The 26,898-nt window shown below is 36.1% G+C and overlaps 1 protein-coding gene across 1 annotated transcript in view; it reads right to left on the reverse strand.

Moving 5' to 3' along the window:
• The window catches only part of LOC131592193 (dedicator of cytokinesis protein 4), a 226,090-nt gene that overhangs the window by 44,327 nt on the left and 154,865 nt on the right, over positions 1 to 26,898 (reverse strand). Inside the window, exons 24-29 of the mRNA XM_058863535.1 lie at positions 21,672 to 21,799; positions 19,367 to 19,501; positions 15,253 to 15,351; positions 8,318 to 8,412; positions 1,742 to 1,817; positions 118 to 218 (exon numbers count right to left, since the gene is read on the reverse strand). Coding sequence (XP_058719518.1) covers positions 118 to 218; positions 1,742 to 1,817; positions 8,318 to 8,412; positions 15,253 to 15,351; positions 19,367 to 19,501; positions 21,672 to 21,799 — 634 coding nt within the window. The remainder of the gene's footprint in view (positions 1 to 117; positions 219 to 1,741; positions 1,818 to 8,317; positions 8,413 to 15,252; positions 15,352 to 19,366; positions 19,502 to 21,671; positions 21,800 to 26,898) is intronic.

Consider the following 26,898-nt stretch of genomic DNA (forward strand, 5'->3'; position numbering starts at 1 on the left):
CAGTGGACGTACTCTTATGTTTCTCTTTTGGGGGGTCCTTTTGCAACCTCCAATGTCTTGCATTTTGAGAAATTTTAAATTTCTTGCCGTTTTCTACAAGCTGATAGCAATACTTACTTTTCTAAAACCTTTTTCTTCTTGGAAGGTGAGAACATCTCCAGTTGCAGACATAACTGGTTTATAAAAATGACAGCAAGAAAAAAGTAGGAATCCCATATCTACAATAAGCATACGGCATGTGGTTATTTCACTTTCTCAGTACAATTCATGACCACTCAAGATGCAAAGTTTCAAATCACAGCCCTTGTTTCAATCTCAACTAATAAATTACTCAAACTACTTTTGACGAAATTTCTTTGACTCAAAATATTCTTTTCACCAACCCCAAGATGTTCAGCAGAAATACATCTATTTGCATATCCTACACTTCAAAATGTAAAAGTTACAGACTGGGTTTTTTTCACCCCTCCAAATCAAAAAGCCTTCCTTCTGGAAACTTTCTTTTGGGGATATTTAAATAGAAAACTATGAAATTTATGCCTTTAATTCCAAACCCAAAAAATCCTGACACCTCAAAAGCTATCACATAACAGGACTGATGTTCTCTGTCCATCATACTTTATAATACTATTTGCAAGTCTCACCTGCTGCAGCCTTCACTGGACAAACTAAAGCCAGATTTCATTAAGATATTGCAGATATACAGATGTTTTGTGCACATGCTTTATGAATCAGATGTCTCTACTTAGACGACTTAGAGATAAAATTAAAGGAAATACTAATTACTATAACCCAATCATAGATGCTCCATGACTGGAAGCGTAGAGGGAGCCCTATTCCAGACCCTAAAGTTTGGCAGGACAGCAATAACATTGCTAATCAAGTTTAAGGAACATAGAGGTCTTGTCTACAGGAAATTATTTTATTAGTTTTAGCCTCTGAACTTACAAAAATGCATAAAGAATAGGCTTCCTCATGTTCAGTTAAGTAGATAAATCTGCATTCCTGCCAATCTATCTAACAGGAGTCTGGATTTTCGGAGAAGCATCCACAGCCCTGCTGGAAGTCAACAAGAACTCAGTGTCTTCCCTAGGAAGGAGATTCTGCACTTTTCATGATGCAGCAGTTGGACTAACGTCTCTTGGTTGGGCAGAATATTCATTCAGGTTTGTTTCCATGGAAATGTGTCTTTTCAGACACATTCCTACATCTTCTCATCTGAATCTTAAAAGCTGTAATTCACAGTTTATTATAAATGCAGTATCGCACTATATGAGGTACACACTAACATCTTTAACTACATTCACCATGAAGTGTCATAATTTTCTAATTTTAATTATGCAACATGTTAATTGGTCTAGAGATATTACAAAAATATAAATCCGCATTTTATATAAATTTGCATTGATTAAAAAAATGAAATACTTTTTCTTTCTGTAATAACTAAAAAACCAAGCTAAATAATTTCATTAGTTTTTATGATCCAAAAAATTGTGATGCAAAAATCCTAAATAAGTAGTCCAACAAAGAGGCTCAAATAACAAAATGAAAAATAAAATGAAATTAAAAACCTCAGAGCACTCATTTTTAAGATAGTCCTGTATTTAAGAAAAAAACATCTCTGAAAGCTTGAAATTGCTGATTTAGTACATATTCTAGCTACTTAGATGCTGGAGCCAAGTTTAATAATCACCAAGCCACAGGATGATGTAGCAACTGTTGCATCCATCATTTACTCTACCTTGTAATCAAAGTTTTCATTTAAGAAGTTTTTACGAAGGGCATCCGAAAGGTACAAGACTGTAGTAATGATCACACTGGGAAGAACAAAAAAAGAGAGTTTTCATTAACTGGAAATTCATATTTAATACTCAAATCATTTTCAACATATCATATAAATACCTACCAGCACCTATTGACAGAAAACATGCCCATTAAGAGAATAAGCTGTGCTGTAAGACTGTGCATGAAAAAAAAGACATTCTGTATAGAAGAATATAACCAAGACCAATCGTAAACTTTGTTCTGAAAATAATTATGATTCCAGATTTACTACATACTTCGTCTTAATGGTATTAATACACAGAATTGTAGAATTTGTTTTCAGCTTTCTTGGTAGTGAAAATAAGTGCATATAGATTATAAATATAAAATATCTAGTAAATGCCAGTATTTTTATTACATATTAGTAATATATTAATGAGCATATTAGTAGTTCAAATGTTTGCTTCCATCCTTCTACTTTTAAAATTACTGTCCCCACCAAACTTTACCTTCTTGTTTGATGTGCCTGAACACCCGCAACAGCCAATTCTGTTCTTAGAACAGTGCTTGAGTCTCAAGTTTGATTTATTCCTATGCCATTGCTCAAGTGTGTTTTCATACATATTATTTTCTCAAGGATTACACAGTAACTTTTCTATCCAAGTAGTGTTCCATGCTTAGTACTCATCAGTAAATTAACTCCACTTTTTCACCAATGGAGAGTTACAGCCTGTGTACAGCACTCGCTGTTGCAGCATGGAATACAAAATGAAACATTAGTAAAATGCAGTATAAGTGAAGTAAATAATCAAGGCATGGATAAAAACAGAGCCCCATCATTCTTGTTGTTGTGCAAGATTTAATTTAAGGTCCATATGCTTTACAAAATGGAAACAGTTTGTATATTCCAGGAAGTCATTCTGGTAGAAAAAGTCAGTTTATCAGAATTATTATTAGATGAAATTTCCACCTAAGTCAAAAGTAATAAATCCCTGAAAAAATTGTACTCAAGAGAAAATTCCACAAGATCCATAACCATATTGCCAAGTTTACATTACATAGTTCTATTTATGTCTGAGAAAATTCCTTTCTTGCTACATTCTTCCATGGCAGGTGAAACTGAAGAGAAAGATCTTCTTCAATTCTTACGAGGTGAATAAAGTAGACATCTTAAATGCAAATTTTAGACTATTTTTTAAAGAATTTTCCTGATTTAACAGAATAATTGCAATGCAAGTATTTCTTCCTATAGGGAACTTAACTCAGGTTTCATTTATTAGGTAAGCCAAAGGCTATGATATGGATTATTTGAAAAAATGTGTGTCTCTAATATGAGAGAGTATATTGTAGATAAAAAATCCCTCAAAACACCAGATGCAACACACAAGGTTGAAGATATTGTTTTTGGCCCACCATCTGTTATTCTGAATCTACAACAATCTAAAATCAGGTAGAACAGAAAACAAGCTAAGGCTGGGGACGCTCATATACAACAAAAGCAAAAATTCACAAAGCAGAAGCAGCAGCCAGAGGACAGCTGCCTGACTTGGTACAGTACTCACATTCCAAGTTGATTCCCAGCCAGCGATTTCCAAACAACAACAACAATATTCATTTGAAATCCATCTGAGTATCAAACTATAAACTACTGAGTTTGTGACAAGACTTGCTTTTCTTCCTCTTACCACCTGCCACATATTTGTTCAGATCGCCTGTTCTACAGGCAAAACCCCTCTGCTTTTAGCTACTAAGTTATTCTGGACTGATGCACAGGATGCTAACCCAATGTCTGCTAAGGTCATTGTTGGTGGAATGGCTTTTCCATCAAATTTTCAAAGCAAACCTTTCTTCAATAAGCTGTTTGAAAAATCCAGAATTTCAACAACTGTTTAATGCCTGGGCTATGCTCTGGCAACTTGGCTTTTGCCTGGGCAACCAGTGGCAGAAAATGAAAGCTTTCCTTTTCCATGCTGATATAGGACAAATGTATAACATTAGCTTCTTATTCCGTTCTTTGCTATTTCAGAGTGAAATAATCCCAAACGCAGAGGTATTCGAACAGAAAAAAAAAAATTCTTTCATATTTCATAAAGAAACGAAATAAACCTTGAATCACATATATGTGTATGTAAATACTCTTATATGTTTATGAGCTTATTTATACACGCATGGCTAGGTATATCTGGTTTTTGTGAAGGACTGAATGCCAGGCTCAGTTGCTAGCAACATTTTGTATTACATAAAAGCAAAAATGTTGTTAGCAGTACTTTGTATTACATAAAAGCAAGAATTTTTGTTCATTGTAGGAGTCTCAGACTCCCACACCATGGGAGCTAACAGGATTCTTCAGAGCGCCATAATGATGACATTAATGCTGATTCAATGTCTTCCCTTACTTTGTATTCCATTTGAGTTAAACTAATAATAATAATAATAATAATAACAATAATAATAATAATAGTAACAATAATAATAATAATAAATTTAATAATAATTTTAATAATAAATGTATTTCAGCCATTACTAAATTTGATAACCAAAAGGATTCTCTGCTTAGAGTCTTTATGCCCAACTGTCAGTAGATATATTTGAAATTTCAGTTTAAGCAACATATTATGTAAATCTTACTTTACAGGTCAATTATTTTACTATAAATAATACTATTTGTACATCTATTTTGTATTCTTATAATATTCAAATTGAGGATTGGATGACCTAGCATCTCAACCATTAAGTAGAATGCTGAAAGGATATACATAGTTAATTAAACAGAGATCTTGAAAAGTAAAGCTTCTTGCATACCAAGAGAAGCAGAAAAGTAGTTCTTTGTTCAATAATACACAAGGCATAGTATGCCATGAATATCAAAGATTTGCTCAGCAAGTAATTGAAACTCCTTTGCTCTTCAAGTCCCTCCTCAACTGTTAATAACATGACATACCCGAAATTCAGCTGAGTCTCTTAACTGCTCTCAAAAGATGCCAGGCAATTAAAGTATTAGACAAGTCACTCTTTTCCTGACCTTAAGGAAAGTGAAGCCAGTGACCATTACACAGAGATTTCCAGTTGAAACTGTGAAGGTCTTCTCCAGAAGCTTCAATTTTAATTAGGCATATTTTGCTAAAAAATTTAGTATTTCTCTCTGGCGCTAGGCAACAGATTCAGACATCTTCCTATATTATGTGGTGCTCCTCTGCAGTTACAAATAGAATCTAGATACTACCTAGTTAACGTAGAAAGGAAGTCTACTCCTAGAATGAAAGAAATTAAAATTATATTTTCCACAGTAAACATAAAGTCACTCAGTAGTAATATTCACATTCAGAAATATTAAATGACCACAAATAATTATTTTGCTTTCCTGCATGCATGCTGATTAGCTTAGATATTACACAGTTATAATTACGTAATATTTAATATACAATAAATATACATTTTAATATAAAATAAATATTACACAGAAGCTTTAAACAGAGTTATTTCTGTCTCTTCACTCAATTTCTAGAAGCTAAGGATGTTTTTGCATGTTCTCTTTCCATTACAGAATTCAAAAAATCTATTTCTCTGCTTTAGTCCTAAGTTTGCCTTTTTAAATGTTCCTTTATTTCTTGAATGTTAGAAGTCAGCTGGCAGTTTATAATGCCATTAATACTTCCACACATTGGGCATCAGGACATTCAGAACTATAGATCATACATGTGTCATCAGGAAACATCTTAGTTTCAGGACAGTTACAGATTGGATTTCTTGAGCTCATAGCATCTTCTAGTTTTGGTGTTTGTTTTTTTTTTAATTTCCCAGACAGCATCCAAGTATCAGAACCTACATAATTACTGAAAGCATTGCAACTAGAAAGAAAAAAACAAACAAACTAGGAGGCAGGGGGTAATGATATTCTTATACGCAAATATTGTATATTGTAAGAATTATGGCATTTTAAGACTTAGAAATATTTCAGGTAATTCTAATTCTGTATACATAAGTAAGAGGAAAAAAACGTAATTTCTCCCCCAGGAAAAGCTTATTCCTTGATTCTATCCTTTCTAAGACTTATTTCTTCCCTAGGCTCAGATAGGCTAAATCCCTCTTCCTGTAAATATCAGAGTTTGAATTCTATCACTCCAGGGACAGGGAGAGAAAGCCAGTGCTGCTGTTGATGTGACTGCAGCCATGGGTGAAGCTCCCATGACACACACACTGCCCTCAGGTGAGCCACCGTCCCGCGCGTGAAAGCACAGATGGATCAGAAGGTGGCCATGGGACACAGGAAATACAGCACTTGGTTTATTCCTGGGAAGCAGAAGTTTGAAAAGACCCAGACTTATTGGATCACTTAATTCTGCTCTTAAAAAGACTGGCTAGACCTTCTAGTTTTTCTTTTAGACATGAATGGAGCAGAGAGTTCAAGAAGTTTTGCCTTCCATTCTGAAGAGTCTCAGATCCCTGGAAGTGCTTTGGCTGATGAAGTGAAGCCCAGAAAGAACAGCTCACTTCTCTCTGTGGGACAGGCAGTGCCCTAATTTCACATCCTACTTCTAGGCTCTTTGCACTTAAAAGATTTTGGGCTGGAACAATTCTAGCAAAGCTACTACTCTGTGCTTTTGAACACCTTGAGGAAGCTGAAGGAAAGCAGTCCCTGCCATTGCGGTGAGGGACACAAGGTAAAGGAAGAAGCTCCCATTCAGAAACAGCTCTGGAAACACTAGTTCTCTGCAGCTGACAAGAAAACAGAAGCAGATTTTTCTTTCTGCTGCCTCAAAAAAGAACAGAATAAGAATATAAGAACAATGAGGCTTCTGCTTTCACCACCCATTTAAGTACACCTGGTCAAGCCCTCTTTCACAGCAAACTAGCACTTCTTCCACATAGAAACAAATTCCTAGCCAAGCAATTATTGAAAGCTGAATTGGTAAAGATGTGCTTTATAGCCTGCTTGCTGGCAGAAGTGCTTATGCAATTGTGTGTTATCAGGATCAGTTAGCTGGTCTGATGAGCTCCTCGTGGCCAATTCCCACCAGCAGCTATTTTCAGCTTCTGCCTATGTTCTTTGCCTGACAGAACTGGGCATAGACTCACCTCCTAGATGGTCAGAAACAACATGACATGGATTAATAAAGGGAGATGTGTGATGGTTACTAAAATACTGGAGAAGAAAAAAGTGTTCCTTTTGCAGAACTTGGTATCATCTGAATATCACCAGCCATGTAACACGTGCCAAGGTCGTTCCTAAACTTTAGTTCTGTACATATCAGCTGTTGCAAAGCCATCTGCCAAGCCAGCTGTTACTGGAATATGTAAAATTTTCTTAGATTATTTATTTTGTCTAAAAATTCCTATTTTTTTTCCCTTCTTTCTTGTGTTTCACTGTTTATTTCTTAAACAGGATGCAGGCTGGTATCAGTCACACCTTATGTAATATCATACACAGAAACAAATGATCATATCCATTCTTTAATTAGTAACTTTCTTTTTCCTGGAATTCAAACTTGAAAAAATTAGCCGCACTGAGATAACAAAAATTAACAAAAAATTGTTTTAAGTCATGACAAAGTTTGAAGAAGTACTATTATCCTTGCATATCCACACACATACATAACAAATACAGATCATAAACACAAGTGTTGTTAAATTTAATTGCACCAATAATATTGCTACTAGTAGTATGTACAGCACCACAAATTTAAATTCTCCTTGAAGCCAGCAGGCACAATGCAGACTAAAACTGAATTTTAATCAGGCATTGCGATGCGTATCATGAAAGTTAAAGTCAATCCTTCATTCTGGATTCCTAGGTGTGCCCAACACAACGCCCCTTCTGTGCTGACACTGATGTTTGCATAACTGTGCTGACTGTTGGGCTGGTTTATCTTATCTAAAGCTAAGACTGCAAAAAGGATAGGTGGTGATAGAGGTGAAATAAAACTTGATATATTGTTTCAGACCTGTTGTAATTACTTCTTAGAAATGCTGGGAACCTGTTTCTTTAAAAATAAGGCCTGAGCAGAGAAAGAATGGCTGAGAGGTAGGTTTCATCTGAAAATCTCACTAAGCAGGGCTTAGAGCCTTCCGTGACTGTTGCCTTGTGCTGTACCTCATTTCCTGATTTTGTGATTTTTCTGACAAACACCAAATGAACAAACATGCAAAAGCATTGATAACAATATTACGTTTAATTTCTTCTTGAGAGCAAACAGATCTTTACCAACTCAGAATTTCAAGAAACAGATATGAAAAGAAGACCCTTAGAGACTTGTCATTTGTTACTTGGAAAACAAAGCTGTTGATGCTTTCAGCTTTATTCTGTGAAAGTGTTTCTGAGTTTCCACTTATATGTGCTTACTAAAATTCAGAACAGAAAGAGGTACAGATTATATCATAAATTTTCTGTATAAGGGAAGTCCAGAGATTTGAAATCTTAGATTAAAAGAAGAAAAATTGAAGCCAACATTATAAAAAATACACTGAATTTTTATTACATACATCATATAACTTCACTTTTATCATGATCTGTGCAGACTACCTGTACTTTTTAATAACATTAAAAATGCCTTACTTGTTTGCAACCAAACGCATCACTGTCCAGTCTTTTGGAAACATCTCTGGTCGTATTAGTATCCGAAATACTGTGAAAATCTGCAGCAGGAAATCCTTTGGAAGGAAAAGAAGCAGTCATATGTCTTTGCTGCTTTAAAAAGAGCAGTGAGCTTCAAAAATATTTTAACCAGAGAGAAAAAAGTTATTATAGAAATAGCAGAAATGCACTTATTTTCACCATAGATAAACCTCTGAATGCTTTGCTTTTTTTTATTACTTCCCAAGAATTTTCAAATAGTGATCTAATCCTTTCTTCTTAAAATGACGAGAATAATATAATGTGCCATTTGATTGACAGCAATGCATAAAAGAAATGTCAAAGATGCATTTGGTTTCCACCCATACACTTCCCCAAATGTGATGTTGAGAACAATTTGCAAATCAAAAAAGCACTTTACAAACACCAGAGAGTTCAGAATATCTCCTTAATCATGCCAGGTTTTCATCACTTTCAAGATTCATTCTAAAAGCAGCAGAGAGTGTGTAAGAACAATTTTGTCACGACCAAGACCAGTGACTCCAATAGAGATGCCCAGGTCCCGTAACTGGTGGTGCAGCTGGCTGCCTGTGTGCAGGTCACTTAACCTTTCTGCCTCATTTGCTGGATCTGAAAAAACAGTCAACACCTGTGAGCTACTTTGAATGCAGAAAGCACTGCCTGGAAGCTTTCCGCATTATCATCTCCTATGTCATGTAACTCACTAATAAATAACAAAACTATTCCCCTCAGCACATTTTTTTCAGTTTTGCTTTTTACAAATGAAACCAACAACAAGAGACCATCTTAATTATGTATGGTACTGCCAGTATTCTTTTAGTATGAAAGTTGAGTTTTTGACAATACGAAGAGCATGAGGCAAGTGATATAAACACATCTAACAGAATCAGTGCAGTACCTGACCTTGAAATGTTTGGTATTTATTCTGCCCACATCACTTGTAGAGAGTTACCCCAAAACACAGATGAGCTGAAGATACCAATAATTTTGAACACCTAAATATGCACTCAAGTGCATTTATCAAAGTGTAGATGACAGGCATTGCACAACAGATGTCTTTCATTAGAGAATCACTGTAAAGGGGGACAAATACAGGCACTGGGTAAGGCAGATGAGATCCCCACACCCACCCACCAGAGAAGATTACATAAAAGAGACAACCTGTTTTCTGAGCAAGATGCCAAAAAATTATTTGTACTAAAGAGTATAAATGATACTCACTGCAGATAACATACTGTTTGAAAGCAGGTGACCAGCTTTACAGATAAACAAGTACCTCTCCCTACAAACAACACATTTATTCCAGGCCATTTTTCTATAGCTTTGCACCTTGTACTTAAATGCCTTTTTATTTTGCAGAGGTTACCTCTCTCCCCTGTGAAGTAATCCCACAATATGGCTATACCTTGAATGTTGCTGTTTATCACCTCACAATAACATCCCAGATTCTTGCATGTTCCCTTTTTATCTGTTATCACATGTTGCTGCCTTTAAGGATCTCACCAGTGGACTGCTGAACTGAAGAGGCCAAATGGCTGTTATTGGGTAACCATAAAACCATGCAGTGGTTTGAAGATTTAAAGTCCAAGGGCTGTGTGAGGTGTAAACTTAGCACCTTTGAGATAGCTTGTTCAAAACTGATTAACAGTCAGAAAGGAAAATCATATGTACTTCATTTCTTTGGGTAACTAGGCTAGAATCGGAATAAATTTTTTTATTCCAAGCAAACTTTAAAACAAAGCAAATGTAGACACTGGCATTAAATTTTGAATCATTAATACCAGGCTAATGATTTCTAATTTTCACTGAAAAAATAGAAAATTGTGTCACCAATATAGTGATATTAGATGCAAAACATAGATTTAGCAACAGATTTTAACATTTATAAAACATTTTTGCCGGCAGTATAAGTGAGCTAACATTTGGTTGGTTGAGTGCAGACAGAATTAATGTCTCATATGTCTTGTATCTTAAAAGACAAAAAGGAAGTAATTTTGTCCTTTTACATACTCTAAATACCATCTCTTAACATTCCTACCTAATCTACATAAGGTCTAGTCCTATTCGTAAGATAATACTAGATAGTACTATAAAGTTTAGTACTAATTCACACCACTTAAACAGCTTCACACTCAAAGCATGGGATGCCATCCAGAGGGACCTGGACAAGCTCAAGAAGTGGGCTGGTGGGGATGCCATGAGTTTTAACAGGACCAAATGCAAGGTGATGCTGCTGGGTCAGGGCAAACCCCAGAATCACCACGGGCTGGGGGAGGAACAGATCCAGAGTGGCCCTGCCAAGAAGGACTTGGGGTGCATGAGAGGCTGGACATGAGCAGGACAAGTGCCCTCCCAGCCCAGAAAGCCAATCCTTGTATCCTGGGCTGCATCAAGAGCAGCATGGACAGCTGGTCAGGGGAGGGGATTCTGCCCCACTGGCCCACTCTGGTGAGACCCCACCTGGAGTGCTGCATCCAGCTCTGGGCCCCCATCACAGGAAGGACAGGGACCTGCAGGAGTCCAAATGAGACTACCAAGATGGTTAGAGGAAAGAAGTACCTTTCCGAAAGTGAGAATTGGGATTGCTCAGCCTGGACAGGGGCAGGGTGACCTAATAGAAGCCCCTCCAGTATCAGAAAGGAGCCTGCAAGAAAGATGGGAAGAGACTGTTTAAAAGGGCATGTAGTGACAGGACAAGGGGAAATGGCTTCCAACTGCAAGACAGTAGGTTAGATTAGATATTAGGAAAAAAGTCTTTACTGTGAGGATAGTGAGGCACTGGGACAGATTACCCACAGAAGTTGTAGAAGCCCCATTTCTGAAGGTGCTCAAGGCCAGTCTGGATGGAGCTCTGAGCAACATGGTCTAGTGGAAGGTGTTCCTGCCTGATCTTTAAGCTTCCTTCCAACCCAAACCATTCTATGGTTCTATGATTAAATAATATAATATCGCTGTTTGGTTTTCCTCAAGCAGCAATATTTGCTTAATGAAACTTTCAAACTGTGATTAAGTGAGAAGCACAGCCTCCTGAAGGACAGGAGGACCATCTATTCATTTAACCAAAAACTGCCTTGGAATTTCTTTGCACATTTCTCAGTATGCATGTATGCAAAGCAGATCAGACTCTTTATTGGATCTCTTGGGACACAATAAATAAATAATCCAATAAAGCATTTTCATTTGGGTTAACAGTCCACTTTGAAGCTAACTGCATGATGTTCCATTGCTTTGATTAACGCTGTAGAATTATCAGGTTACATGGTATCAAGGTTTTGTAGAGCATCCAGAGTGCCAAATACCAATAGGAAAGAGGATGTTTTCACAGTGAGCTGTCACTTCCTGGGCAACTCACCCATCCCTTGGCCACTTCCTTTCCCAGATCTTTGCTTCACTGCTTTCTTAATCTACACCAGAAGCCACCTAAATGAGTGGCTTTAGAACTACCCCTCTGCTCCAAAACTCATCCTTTCAGAAGTGCCACGTGTGAGTGGATGTTGGTGCACAGCAGGGGAAGGATGGCAGCTAAAACTGAGCTTCTCCACAAGGGACATGGAGACGTCCATGCCTACGTCCCATGGGCCTCTGTCCCAGGAGCCACTAGGGAACAGTGGAATAAACTCCACCTGGCATTAGGGTTTGGCACCCACGTCACCATGCTCAGGCTCCTAGAGCTGGAAGAGAGGGATGACAACTAGTAGGATTTACACCCATCCCTATGAAATATTACCTTTTCCTTCATCAAATTTTTGTTCTGACACATTATGCAGGGTACACTATCAATGAATAAAAAGTAAGCCTTCTGGTAGATGCTTACTTCTTTTGTCTTATTCTAATCTATTAAGTAAAAACCCCAAACACATTGATCAAAGCAACCTTCCTGTGGTCAAAGCTGCATTGTGCTAACATACACTGTCTTTTGCATTCACTTTTCCACTGATCTTCTGCTATTAATAACTTCCACTGTTACCTTTTGTCATAAATTATATTTGAGCTTTTCCACAGCAGCAAATATCCGCCTACAAGGGTGCCTCTGTTCTATAAATTACTGTAAAATATATATACTAGAAGTAGAAAGCATTTTGTGGTAAGCAAAAAGAGCATACCTTTAAAATAATATTGAAAGATAAAAGGAAGCATTTAAAATTACTATCTTGTTGAAGTCAGGGTTTCAAAAAGTGAGTGAAGTATAGTGCCTAGTTCTACCACTCAGCCATGAAACCCCTGTCAGTTCTTTTATACTTCATTTGCATGTTTTCAAATATAAAATGTTTTTCCTATCTTCTGCTTTGAGTGGAAAAAACCTCTCTTAAAAAACTGACAAAACAGTCACCGTGTCAATTACTTAAGATAAATATATTTACAAAATAGAGGGAATATTTCCATACGCAGCCACCTGTTTAAGGCATCACTCAGATACATGTCATACAAATATGTGTACATATCATTCCTTCAAAGTCTCCATTTTGCTTTTCTTTCTTTAACAAGCTGGAAACAGCCTTTAGTAAGTTTGGTATAGACTGCTTTAAAAAAAAAAAACCAAGCTGCAAAACCTTTGCAAGTAATTTCATCAGTGAATTTTTGTTTGGAGAAGTTGTTTGGTAGGAGTATTTTTATTAATATCAGATGTATCACAAATGCTGTGCAAATATACATTTATGCAAGTATTGGCATGGTCACCTTGAGAATTAGTCTGGAAGAAAGATTAAGTGCCATGTGTTATCAGTGCCTAATCATTTACTATAGATGCCTGTAACCATTAAACTGTTATATATCTTTTGCTAAAGCAAAAAAACAGCACAAAGCAATTCAAAGGCCTAGGTTACATTCCCTTGTAAGAAAGATAAGTCCCTTGTAAACCTCGTATCAGATCTGTAACTCATAATGTGGCTTCAAGGAAGACCCAACTCACTTTGATACCGCTTTGGTAGGGACAAAATAAGGAGTCAGAAATACAGCAAGCTGATGGTAGTTATCACTGAAATTTAAATCCCAACTAGCCACTAGATTAACTAAGGCTACTAATTCAGCTTCTAAAGCATCTCAGATGATCATCATCATCTTATCAATGATATTTCTATCTTTTTAATTTTCATTTAGCCATACTGATTGATAAAATTTTCTAAGATATCTTAAAGCAAAGAAAATTCCACACTTGGCAATCAAAGCAGAAATATAAAAAAGGAAGTAGCAAGATGGTTTAGATAGCCTAGTCATACAAAATCACCTCATGATTAATAGCAGTGTTGGTCTCACACACTAGCTCTCATCCTTCCCTCTTGCTCTCAGTGATATTTAATATTTCCAAGTGAGGGGAAAAAAACCAATATATTATTTAAGATTCAGAAGAAAAGAAATGCTGCATTGATGATGATCAGACAACTACCACTGAATCACTGGTTGAGCTGATGCTGATTCAATAAGATCTAAATGGAAATAACAAACTCTGGACTCAAGTTCTTAAGACCTCCGTTGTGATAGATGATGACACCAGCTACAGCTGCTTTCCATATGTCTCTGCATAATAGTAGGGTATGAGCGGGGAGTGGGGGGTAGGGAATTTAAATGTGTCAAATCAAACACCATTCAAACATTAATTCTTGAGATTTTTCATATTCTAGAAGGAAGAAAAGTCTGAATAAACTCAACACTGTATTATTGATAAAACACATATATCAAACAGAAATAAAGCTTGAAACCTTTAAGAATACCTGTTCAGAACTCACACAAAAGGCAAAATATTTCCACTAAAAAATGCCTAGGTTCCACAGTATTTACTAAAAATTGGCTGAGGATAGCAACTATGCTAGGTGAAAACAGATGCTTATATAAAAATCGTTCACCCTCTACAACTCCTAGGTAGTGCTCTTGATTTATGATAACTTCTTAGCCACATTTTCTATCTGTCAAGCTCTACATGACCACCTCACTCAAAGAAAGGGCACTCACAAATGGTATGCTCTCTTCAGCTTTAAGCAGCTATCAGGAATTTAAGTAAATCTGAAATTACACCATGACTAGACTCCCCTCTTCAGGGAAGCACTTGAGTATATCAAATGGTAATTCAGGAGTAACACCTAAAATATATTATCACATTAAGGCATGATTACTGGCTGAATAACGTGTATTAATGCTTACTCAAGATTTTTTCGTGTGCATCAAATTTGGTACTATGTAACTCCAGGATCCAGTAAAATAGAAATCTTAGTGTATACATTTATGCAGGAAATCTTAACTTCAAGAATTTTTTTTAATCCCACCACTCCTCCCTAAAGGAATTAAAAATGTTGCATCTCCACAAACCCAGTAACTCAATTAATGAAACTGGTAGAAGCTGCCTTAAAAGACCTCCACAGCAATTCTTTTCTATGATTGAAATGAGCAGACAGACATTATAAGTCTGACACATCCTCCTGCCAGTGGACATGCTGCACAGCTAAGAAAAATGAAGAGTTAGTTGATTATGCATTTCTCAAACTACATGTTTGCTATTGCCATACATAATTTAATGAATGAAAAAAATAAGCAACTATAATAAGCCAAACATAAAATTCCCCAATCGCTTGACAGTAAGAATCAAATAAGAGCAGTGTAACCTTAGACTGACAATATTTTTAAAAGAGGTTTGGAGGCTAAGTTCATGGCTTTAAAGCAATTTTATAGTTCCCTCCATCCATCTTCTCTCTGCTGTCAACGTAGAAGCAATAACAGCTTTGCCCCACTGCAAGAGTGGACTCAAGTTCCCAAGAAGAGGTGTGCAATAGTTAGCTAATCTGTAAAACACATTGCATTTAAATACTGAAGCAATTCATCAAAGCACAGGGATATCTCAAAGGGAGATAAATCAAAAAGAGAAATAAAAAGGCCTAAGCAAGTAGAAAAACAGTTCTGTTACTCACCCTCAGATCTTCCTTTGTGTTGAAGCTATCAAGAAGCTGTTGATAGTGTCTATCAGTCATTTGTCGCAAGAGTGACAGTAAACAGGAGACAAATTCTCCCTGTTCAGATAAGCCAAGAGGAGAAATATTATAATGTTTTCTGCACTTGAGCTTAAACTCTTATAATATAAACACTTCAAAATAATTAACAAATGCAAGGGAAATTAATCCACAATTAGGCTTCATCTCCACATTTTGTGAAAATACATTGATTGCACTTCCTTCCCTTTTAAGGAAATATTTTTCCCTAAATGGATTTTACTTGTTTAGAAAAATCAATTTTAAATAGTTCCAGCAGAGCTAAACCAGTAAAATTTTTATTTGTGATTTGTTTTCCTTGTATCTGTTTTTAAACAAATTACTTAGACTGCTAAAATTAGAACCTCTTTAATCAACTCAGCTTTGAAACAAATATAAACAAACATATTTTGCAAGAATTCTGGGAAGAATGCTATTGTTTTCCTTTAGGGAAGAAATGACTGGAATTAGCTGGGTATTTTTAAAAACATTCTGCCATCTCAAAAAGCCAAGATTTGTCAAAAAACACATTCATTTGTAGGACTGAAAAAACTTCAAAAATGTTTTGACCAGAAATTTCTTTGGGCTTACAGAAGAATTTCTCATTGAAAGAGCAGAGAACTTCACTGGGTATCTCCAGTGAGCAGTCAACCAACCAAGGCATTATAGGGAGGAACAGGTTCTCCCATTCACCCTTTACTGTGTGCTTACTCACTTTTGGGACTGGGAAGAAACACTGAATGGTATCAGTCAGGTCTGACTGCAGAATGGATGAGGACAGGAAAGAGTCAAAGGTCTGGTTTGCATCCCAATGCTTAGAAGGAACAATTCTGAAATCTTACAAGCTTGCTAAAAAATGGGAAATATATTTCTGCCTGTACCAGGAATGGAGAATGAGACTGAGAAAACAGATATGTGATAACAGTACTTTAAAATGGTGTCTTTCATTGGTTTGCCAAATCAAATGTTAGGAAGATTTCCCTCCATCTTTGATTAAAAACAGAAAATAAGATTAAAAAGAAGTATGTTTTCAAAGGAATGTCACAGAACAGCTGTTCTGGATTTTACATTGGAAGGCCTAATTCATTTGTGATTATACCTGCTACACTTGGTCATGTGTGAGGTGATGGCTTTCACTGGCAACGTGGTGATACTTCTACACTGAAGTAATGATTCTAAATTTCTCACTTCCCCTTGTTTTACAGTAAGCATAGCATTCATAGAAACATAAAATCACAGTCTCAGAACAATATCCTAAGGCTACAAAATCTCTAAATATTCATGCTCTGGGCATAAACATAAAGGTTACAGCTGCTGTCCTGTAAATATCTGTATACCCAATTGCTAGCTTGAGTGACAAAATTCCTTTCCTGCCTAGGCATTTTAAGCAGTCCTTTTTAATCACCTTTCTTCTATGTTTCCACATTTGTTTCAACTTATATAGTAGTATATTAAAATCACAACTTATTATAGAGAACTGTACTATTACAGCTGACAGATTAGTGTTACAAAAGTATAAAAGTATCAACTTCAGCTAATTGTTAACTGACTTCTAAATCTGAGCTTTTAATTTGAATGTAGGTAGCTATATAGGCTGGTTTTTAAAATAGCAATGCACATTCAGCTTCATTTGTTGAACTCAACAGAAGAATGTATGTTGTAGGATTTCTGTCAGTGTTGGCCACAGATTAACTTTCAAATCATGCACAAAAGCAAATTCCACACACATAACCTTGATAAAAAAGATACAGGGTCCAATTCCAGTGTCAAAATACACTAAAATCACTTAGGTAGATTCCTAAAGTCATTTTTTATGTCTTATTTAAGGAGCCCATTATTAAAAACCATGGAGCTTTCAATTAAATTGCAGTTCATTTAGCTTCTGAGCAACTGAACAACCAAGATCTGAAATCAATTTAAAAGTACTTTGAATTTAAAATTTCAATTAATGTTCACTTTAATTCGACTGCTTTCTTCCAATTCCTTAGATGCAAATGCATTTTTTTTCCTTAAGGAAGTCCAAAGGTCTAATTCAGTGACAAACCAAACCAGAAATTTCACTTGCACCATTGCATTAAATTCCATGTTTGTCAATGCATCATCTGTAACACTGACACCCTGAAGCCGTGTTCTGCTTCATGCTCAGTTTAAAGCATCACACACATCTTGCAGGTTACCATTGAACAAGACTGCTCACTGAAAATTAAATGGTGTTATCCAGGTACCAAAGATGCCTGAAAGAAATGGTGGAGTCATGGCAGCACAAAGCCCAGAGCTGCCAGATTTGATGCTGTTTATGAAGAAAAAGAGCAACACATGGGCCTAGGAGACCACACTCAGATGGGTTTGGGACTAATTCCACAAGGAAAACTATGTCTCATTCAAAACTATGACAGAATTTTATCAAGTGTGGTCCCATGGTACATCTCACAAAGAACTTTTAATGACACATGCAGCTTGAAATAATGGTAACATACTGGAACAGATTCTACTGCTGCACTCCCATTGAGTACTTTATCATACGTGCTCTACAAATAGTTCCAAGAATATGGCTCCGTGTGCTGCCAGAAGCCCATACTGCATGATATTTCTACATAAATGTATATAATTGCCTTATGCTGTGCTGTGAGTCACTTCCACATTAAGTATTCTTTGGGAGCCTGCAGTGACAATAACATAGCCTTTCTGATGCACAAAAAAAAATTTTGCAACTTGAAAGCACTTTCAGAGTCTCATTTTTTATGGTGCAAAAGAATTAGGCTGCCATGGTGTTTAATGAAAACTTAATCTGCAATGGGACAGCTCAAAAGAAACCAATAAGATCAGAGCTTTGCTACACTAACAGTTTAACACTACCACCCTTTCTTCATTTTAGATTTTCTAGTGGTAGCAGGATATGCCACAAGGCACACGTTTGCAATTTTGTAATTTAAAGAAAAAAACTCTCCCAAACTCATAGATGTAAATTGCTGTTGAACCACAGTGATTAAAGCGTGATGTTATCCCATTACAGAGCTTGGTCAGCTCCATAAAATACTCCATATACACTTTGCCCTCTGTGGGTCTAAAGTTAAAAAGAAAACAAGAAAAAAACCCCGACAACACATTTTTTTCTGCAGCTATTAAATGATTTTGAAATGTTTGATCTCAGAGGAAATTCTGGTTTGAAAAGCAACCCCCTATTCATTAACAAAAACTGTTACAGTGTAAACACTGAGCAATTAGTTAATAAATGTATAATGAGATGGTAAATCACTCAGCATAGTATGTTTTCTGCACAAAATGCTAACCCGTCACATCTTGGGGTCACATCCCTGGCTATATTAGAACCAATTTTCCCTTGAAAAGCAAAGTGAAAACCTTGCTGCAAACAAAGCAAAATAACACTTCATTTTATTTGATCAGTGCTCATCACAGACTTTTCTGTAAATGCCTGTATTTCAACCTTCTAATTTCTATGTGTTGTTATAGCAGGCTCACCAAAACATCATTTGCTAATCTTCTAAATCTATCCTGTATGCTCAGCTTCATGTGACAAAAAACAAAGCTCAAATACTCAGCCCAGAGAACAACAAAATGCTTCTCAAGTAATAAATTTAGATTAGTACAAGTTATCACAGATTCTGCAGGCATCTTTAGAGCTGTTTCATAATGAAAAAATGTATGCCTTTTAGGAACTATTATTGATCGATACTCTTCTATTTTCAGGAATTCAAACTGAAGGAGAGTTTCAGAAAGCTATCATATTGCAAACAAAAGGAACATACTGAAATCATTATTAACCTGAAAGTTTCAAAAGAAATGTTATCTTTTGGGCTTGTTTTTTTGCTTTGCTTTGGGTTTTTTTTTGGTCAAAGTCTATAAATAAACTTAATGAAAAAAATTGCTCTTTCCACTAAAAATGAGTGGAATTCAAGAAAGGTTTTCATTGTCTTCCTCATTCTCTCTTTTATACACAAAGTCTAACACCGTGAATTAGAACATAAAGACAATATATTCACAAATCTAGTAGTCCAACTAGTGACAATTGTGAGCTCTTTCACTGCAAGAAACTTACAGTCACATCTTGAAACTGGAGGCGCAGAGCAGAGCCTGATGGTTGTGGTCGGCTGGTGATCTCTAGTATGGTCCTTAACAGAATATCTAGCAGACTGTTTACAATCACATCAATTTCTTCCAGGACTGATTTTTCCTTAAATAATAAATAAAACATTTAAGATTTTAAAAGAGAAATACGACCACAAGCATAATTCCTTTGATGCAATTTTAGAAACAAATTACAGTTTCATTATGAACACAACATTCAAGAAACCAGGACTATTCTGTAATTCAGAAATTGTTTCATTCATTCATTTTTCCCAAAAATTTTCCATTAATTACACCACAGAGGATGTTTACAGGGATGACTTGGAATATGTAAGTATTCATCAAATTAGCACAGCTCTATTTTCAGTTGACGTTTGGAAGAAAGCAGTAAATAATATACAAAAACTTTTTTGGCAAGATTTTCATAGGTAACACTCATCTATCTTCTGGGGAAATTGCCAAGAAAGGCTTAAAATCCAAAAAGCAAAATCCTGTTTTGCACTTTGAAACTATCACCAGAAATAAGCAGATGGTGCTCAACCTTTAGGACCTGCTTCATCCATAAGGCCCAGCTACGCCGCTTCCCAGCAGCTGAGTAGCACAAACAAATTAGTCATTTATGTGAGCCCACAATTGCTTGTACACAACATCAAAACAAAGGAATCAAAGCATTCACTGCCAAAACAGACCATGAATACCTCAGTTACCAGCATGAAAACACTTGATAAAGTCAAGTTGTAGTTACTTTTCCTTTTAAATTCAGATAGAAATGTTTTCCCTGCTTCAAGACTGTTTTAAGTCTCCACTGCACCAGAAACCATCTTAAGCTGAGCAATTTTATCCATTGTTTAACATGGCTCTTTACAGAAAGAAACACTTCATAATCAAATGCACACAACCAAGCTAAAACTCAACTGACAAACAAATAGATCAGCTTTACTGACACTGAGGTATTGGAGTGATTTGAGTTTTTTCTTTTGTTTAATTTTTCTTCCTAGGCACCCTAAAGCATATGATTTGTAACAAAACGCAAAATTCCTTTTTGGGCTCAAGTTGAATCTACTGTCAAGCCATGTTCTCTGTCACTTCATCTAGCATCAAAGAGCTGTTAAACTGGCTTCTTATGAAAACAGACAATACACAGTATTTTTAGGAACTGCATCCACCATGAGGACCCTTCTCTTTACTACTACAAACTACTTTTGGAATGAACAACAGCTTTAATTTTCAAAGCTGCCTTACTGCAAATTCACTTGTTCCCTCAGTCTCTAAATTATCTTGATTTTAACAGAAGGACTGAAGTTCTGTACTGATGTACCAAAAACCATGTAAAAGTCACCAGGTTGTTAACAGTCTCAATTACTCAAAGAATATTAAATGTAGTAGCTGCATATCCTGAACATTCAGGAGAGTTTTATGTAGATATCAACTTGTAATTGTGTACATCTTGGGTCTCGTGACTCCAAATGGAAGATCTTCTGAAATTCAGATCAGATATGTAAACCTTTTTCCCAGTCCAAAACCACAGGTCTGCCTTAGTATCTATCACTTTATCTTGTGATGAGGTTCTATACTCCAGGTCCAGAAGCAGCTGGAAGGAATACGTTGTTACAGTGCCAAAGGTGCAAGCCACATCCATTATCAAAGTACTGACAGAACAACTTTAATTGCTGAAAGTGGTATGAAATGAAGAAGCACATAAAGGAGTTCTCACTAATGCATCACAAAGTAATGTATGCTGGCCTTGACATGCATGCATTGCACTAATTGCAGGCAATGCCTGGTTTTAATTGTCTTATATCCTGTTGTCTGTGAGAACCTATCATCACCTTCCCATTTGCAATACACTTGTCTAAGCATGCTCTCCTATGCAGCTTTCACACATTCATTGACAAACATCAGAAATCAGCCACAGTTTATCAACTAACAGCCAAGTGCAATCCCCCCTGCAATACTCATATCAATCTCTTTACCTATATCCTGTGTCCCCTAAGAATATACAGACCACATTAGAAAATGATCCTAAAAGTAGACATTTCTTTCCAACACAAGGCTCAAGAAGCTTGTGCAAAAGCTTGTCAGACATCATATGATACAATTAAAATACTCATGCATGGAAAGAAATGGATCATGAAAAAATCAAAATGACACGTTTATGTAGATTCATTACAGCGAGAACTCTTTAAAATGCTTTTGGGCAAGGTCCAGTTTGTGTCATTAAATGTCACTGAGCCATATAAAGAAGGTCAAGTGGATGTGACATGGTGTTTACTCACTGAGCTGTTCTTCTTGATGAGGCAAAATATGTTGCTAAGGATACGGGCACACATTATAAGGTCCTTCTGCTCCTGTAAATGCATGTGGAGATGATGTAAAACTACTGGAAGAAGAATGCATCGAGAATCTGGAAAAAATTAAAAATTTAATGAATAGGAGCTCTCATAGAGTAATTTAATTTTAATACATATATAAAATATGTCTTCAGTCCAAAACTATTGAAGAATATATTCTAAGCAGAAGCTTTTGCTTGCTTTAACCAACATTTTTGACAAGCAGAAGCTTTTACTTCACATCATAAGCAAATGTTTGAAGAGGAAATAATATGCTGTAAACAACTATATATTATGGATGAAGAAAAACATCACTGCATGGAATATGCTACATATAAAATAAATTTTAAGTATTTATTGAACTGTCATCCAGAATAAAATAATACAAAATAAAATAGAACTATGAGAATTTATGCTCTAGTGTTCCTGCCATGTGACAGGATCCATTTATACACCAAAGTTATGACAGACTTCATCAGGAACTTATGTTATTTTACAAGAGTTCTATTTTACAGACAAGCAGCAGTATTTTCAGGTTTCTTTCCGAATTTTCACCTTTCCAGTTTCCTCACTCCTACTGAGTATCAGCAACTTAGACTATTGATGTCGACATAAAATAATTTGCCTTTCCACTATTTCATTTTCTAATCACAGTTCTTTGGTGTTATTTGCAGTCCTGAATTCGCTCAAAATTATGCAAGAACATCATTAACATGCTACTTATTTCTGCTTCCTTTTATTACAATTAAAGACAATATTAAGGCGGAAGAACCCTAATACTTACACTTGTGATAACACTTTAAACACCTATTCACAACTTGATAAATGGGAAGGATATTACCTTTCTTCATTTTGTTGTTGTTTTAAAATCTTTTCCGTAATTAAGAAATTATATTCCCATAGAAATGTACTTGAATAATTTCTTCTATTAAAATTTTAATTATTATAAGCTGCATTATAATAATATACTCATCTGCTCCCTTTGTTCATTAATGCAATTATGTGTTAAAAATTGATTTCGCTAACTGGAAAATTACTCTTTTAAAACAATTTTGCCAAGCAGGTATTATTTGTGGATTACACTTTCTATAAACACTTTTTTCTCCCTCAATTATTTCCTCTATTTTTTCCATGAGGGAGAAGAAGATATATTTATTCTGAGATTTTATTTGTTTAATGTTTTTTTCACTTACTGAAACACAGCACTAATCTTGTAACGTTTTACTATTCCCTTGTTTTCGCCGTCTAGTCATCTGTATAACAAAAGACAAATCATATGGGCAAGCCCATTTGTACACACTGTTTAGGTATGTTCATATTTTTGAAATAAAAGCTTGCCTACTCTTTTAGAAATGGGTGTTCCATACTTATTATTAATTCAGGTGTACCTCTGTATCTTCCTACTAAAGAAAATAACAAACAAAGGCAGGAAGGCAGTAGGCAAATGACCACTAGTCAACTGAAAACCAGTGGTACAAAAACACAACACTGGACAATAAATACACTCTCTCCAGTGACTCTTTATTTCTGCAAATGTCTCAGCAGGTTTTCATCAGGACTGGCCTGAGACTTTCTGTCTGCCTGTGGCACCACAAATGGGGGGAAGTTTCTCAACAAAACCAAGGCAGCATCTTTTTTTTCTCTACCTCAGAACTTGGCTTAGCCAAGTGTTGTCCCCAGTGTTCTGAGATGTCAAGTGTTCACAGCTGCCACTGACCCATCCACTGCAAGACTTCTAGGGTCAGAGGCTAACTGGGCAAGGAAATGGTGAACGTGCAGACCTGGGGTTAGAAAAGTGACACCTTCTGATCCCCACTGCTAAATCTGCTTATTGATTCCTGCTGGATGAAAAAACACAGCTAATGCCTTCAGCTGAAGCAATAAAGCAGGACCTTTCTATTTGTATAAAAAAGACTCAGGGGATGGCTCCTTTTGCCTGCGTTCTCTTTGGCCTTACTTGTATTGGATTCTTGACTATCTGGCAATCCAGCATCAAGAGACAAGATGAAGGGTTCACTGTGTAAACCAGCCTGTGATTCTGTGCTTGGGGTATTTTGCTGGCAAGCAGGTGATAGAAAGCTCAATCCAATCACTACTCAGCTGCACAAACATCACAGAACACTAAAAGTAGCTCTTTGACACATTTCATGTATAGCATGATTGTTTGGGCCACAGGTCCTCTCTTGTAGCTACAAATCAAATCCCTCAGGCCAGAAGTGCAGAAGAAACCAGAAGCAGCCCTGTGCCAAGGTGTTTCTTCTTGGTTAACTCTAGATAGCTTCCTGATGAGCCCACACAGCATTTGGCACCTAACCTCAGGTGCCATCTACGCTGTGCACTGCTAACATGTTAGCACAGCATTATGAACTACATTTTGAAGACCAAAAATCTACATGTAGCAACACTGGACTCATAAATAGCCAACTCTTACACATAATGTGACCTGAGGTATCTCAGGCAAAACTGAGCATCATCATTCAACTGCTTCAAGCATCCCATTTTTGCAAAAGCTTCATAAAATTATCAGAAGCTCTGTTTTATCAGACCAAATGGACTAGCAAGAAGCATCTTACAATGACTTGCAACTATACATGTGGGGCAGTAGTGGCAGTTTTTGAAACAACCACCACATATAACACAGCTTTAGCTATAGTCCTTATAAGCCCAGAATCTAAATTTACTTCTGTCTTGATCTATTTAGGTGGAGAGATGTAGTGGTATTACAGAGGAGGAGAGCTGGCTCATTCACCTCTGACACAAACCAAGGCCTAGGTGAGAAAGTTTGAAGAATATTTGTCTCGGGTTACTCTTCCTCTTGCTAATTGTCAGCTGCAATGTCAGCCACTGGATACAGAAAAATTAATGAGCACAAGGAATGGTGTAATAATCAGAACTCTGAGCCATCAGTCACTGTCCTAATTTTTCTTCTACGCAGGAAGTCAAATTAGCTGACTGTTTAAAATGCTAATATTTGCCCTTTACAAATATTATACAGAAAGACAAGGAAAAAATCATGACACAGAGCTTTTCAAGTATGTGCTTGGCATAATTAGAAAGAGGGCAATCTTAGACTCTGGGCAATCCTTGTGACTTTCCTATACAACATTAACATTTAATACACAGAATGTCTTCTCTCCTTAATTTCCATATAGTGGTAAAGCATCTGCAGAGACATGTTTTCTTCAGTCTAGTATACTTTAAAGATTACTTTTGAAAGATGATATTAATTTCAATTACTGTAGCTAAACAGATGGTCAAAGCTTCATCCTGTTTGGAAAAATTGAACCTTTTAAACAAACAAACAGCACACTCCTTGAACAATAAGAAACAAGGATGTTGCTCTTGGTTTTGGTAGTTTTACTTGACCGATTTAATTTGTTTGGATTAAATACTGGACTTAAGGATGTCAGGAGAAGAAAATACTTAAGCCAAGAAAGCAGCTACCACTGCAATTCCCAAACCAAACATATATGCCTGTTCTCTGGCTGCATGGAGATGTCACTATTCTCAGAACAGTTAGGAGGGAAACTAACTCACAACTTGTAGACAGGAACTGTTTTCACTTGAAAGAAAAAAATTGCCTGTAGGGCAGAAGGAAAACACAGGCATGGCTCAGAAAGTCCTCCTGTGGCCTAAAAACAAGCCACTGATCAAAAGCATAATTTTCACAGACTGAATTTCTGTATGCAATATGCATCTATCTATCACATAGATACATGTCCACAGGTGCATAGAGAGGCACATATACACAAACAAATATAATATGCAGAAGAATAGTATATGGCTGTGGAAGGCAAATTAAACAACACTAATTAATCTGAAAAAGATCATGGAGTTCTTGAAAACAGTGCTATGGATCAATGTGTAAACCCTTTATGTTTTGAAAAGATTTACTCTTTTTTCAAAACTGTGTTAAAGATTAATGTATTTTAAACAAACTGAATTCAGGATTTGTATCAACACTTTCAATAGTGATAGGCTTTTTGCATTTTTATAACAATCAATTAGCTTGCAGTGATTACTGAGATATCTTATGAGTCTCATTAATGAGAAGATTTGAGTATTTTGAAAAACAGTGGAATAAGAGGGAAATCATAATACCTAACTTCTAGAATTAAACCTCCTTATCAGCTAATGGTACCATTTCCTGAACTTGCTCATTACTTTTTTTCATTCCCATAGGAGGTCTAACATGTAACAACATTTTTTACACAAGGCAGTTTAAAGATATTAAACGTCCTTACTGACTGTATCAGGTATTTGTCTCTGAATGACTACTGAAACATAAAGTTTCTTAAATGTACCTTCTCTTGTAATATACAGAATGCCATTCTTAGATGAACTAATTCACTCAATCTCAGAACAAAAACAAAAAGACAATTAACATGTCTCTAATCCATTAACTGTGGGATTCTATGTAATTAAAGAAAACAGCAAAACAAAGAAAAGGAATAGTTATATGTAAAATAATCACATTAAAATCAACATATGAAATCAAGCATCAACTTGGGATTTTTCCTAGCTTCATAATATAACTGATAGATCTATATAGTATAAATGGTCATAGAATGAAAGCTCTCCTCTATCTGCTTTGAACAGTTTGCCTCCTTAAAAGGAAAAGTCCTACGGAACTACCCTTGCACAGAAGTTCAAAACCTCATGTTCTGGGAAAACACAAAGTTTCTTCCATGTAACAACAATTTTCATATGGTAAAGAACTGCACCACAGCTTATGAATTAGCTGAAACACAGGCTTTATCAATATGAGGTTTTCTTTTTCGTAGGATTTTACCTATGAACATAATGACTCTACTGCTAACATGTTGACATGTTGTATCAGTGATGATTCCAAAAAAACTCATTCTTTTTGGAGGACAAAACCCAGGTGTTCCACTTACGCATCTCACATTTTCACAGCTATTGATTTTGCAAGCTCAAAGAAGTGCCCTTAGATTAAAAAAACAGCTGGAGTTCTGTCAATTCCTGTTTAACCATGTCAAGATGGACATGGTTCAAGATATGGCTCTCCGTTACTGGCCCTAACTCTTTCCAGCTAAACAGATTTAACTCTTCTTCAAAGGAAGCTATATTAATATTGAATGCAAAAGAGAAAGCAAACAAGCATGCTAGACTACTGATATATGGGAAATAACAAAGTTAGACATTCTTCTGG

The sequence above is a fragment of the Poecile atricapillus genome, chromosome W (genome assembly GCF_030490865.1).
Source record: "Poecile atricapillus isolate bPoeAtr1 chromosome W, bPoeAtr1.hap1, whole genome shotgun sequence".
Taxonomy (NCBI): domain Eukaryota; kingdom Metazoa; phylum Chordata; class Aves; order Passeriformes; family Paridae; genus Poecile; species Poecile atricapillus.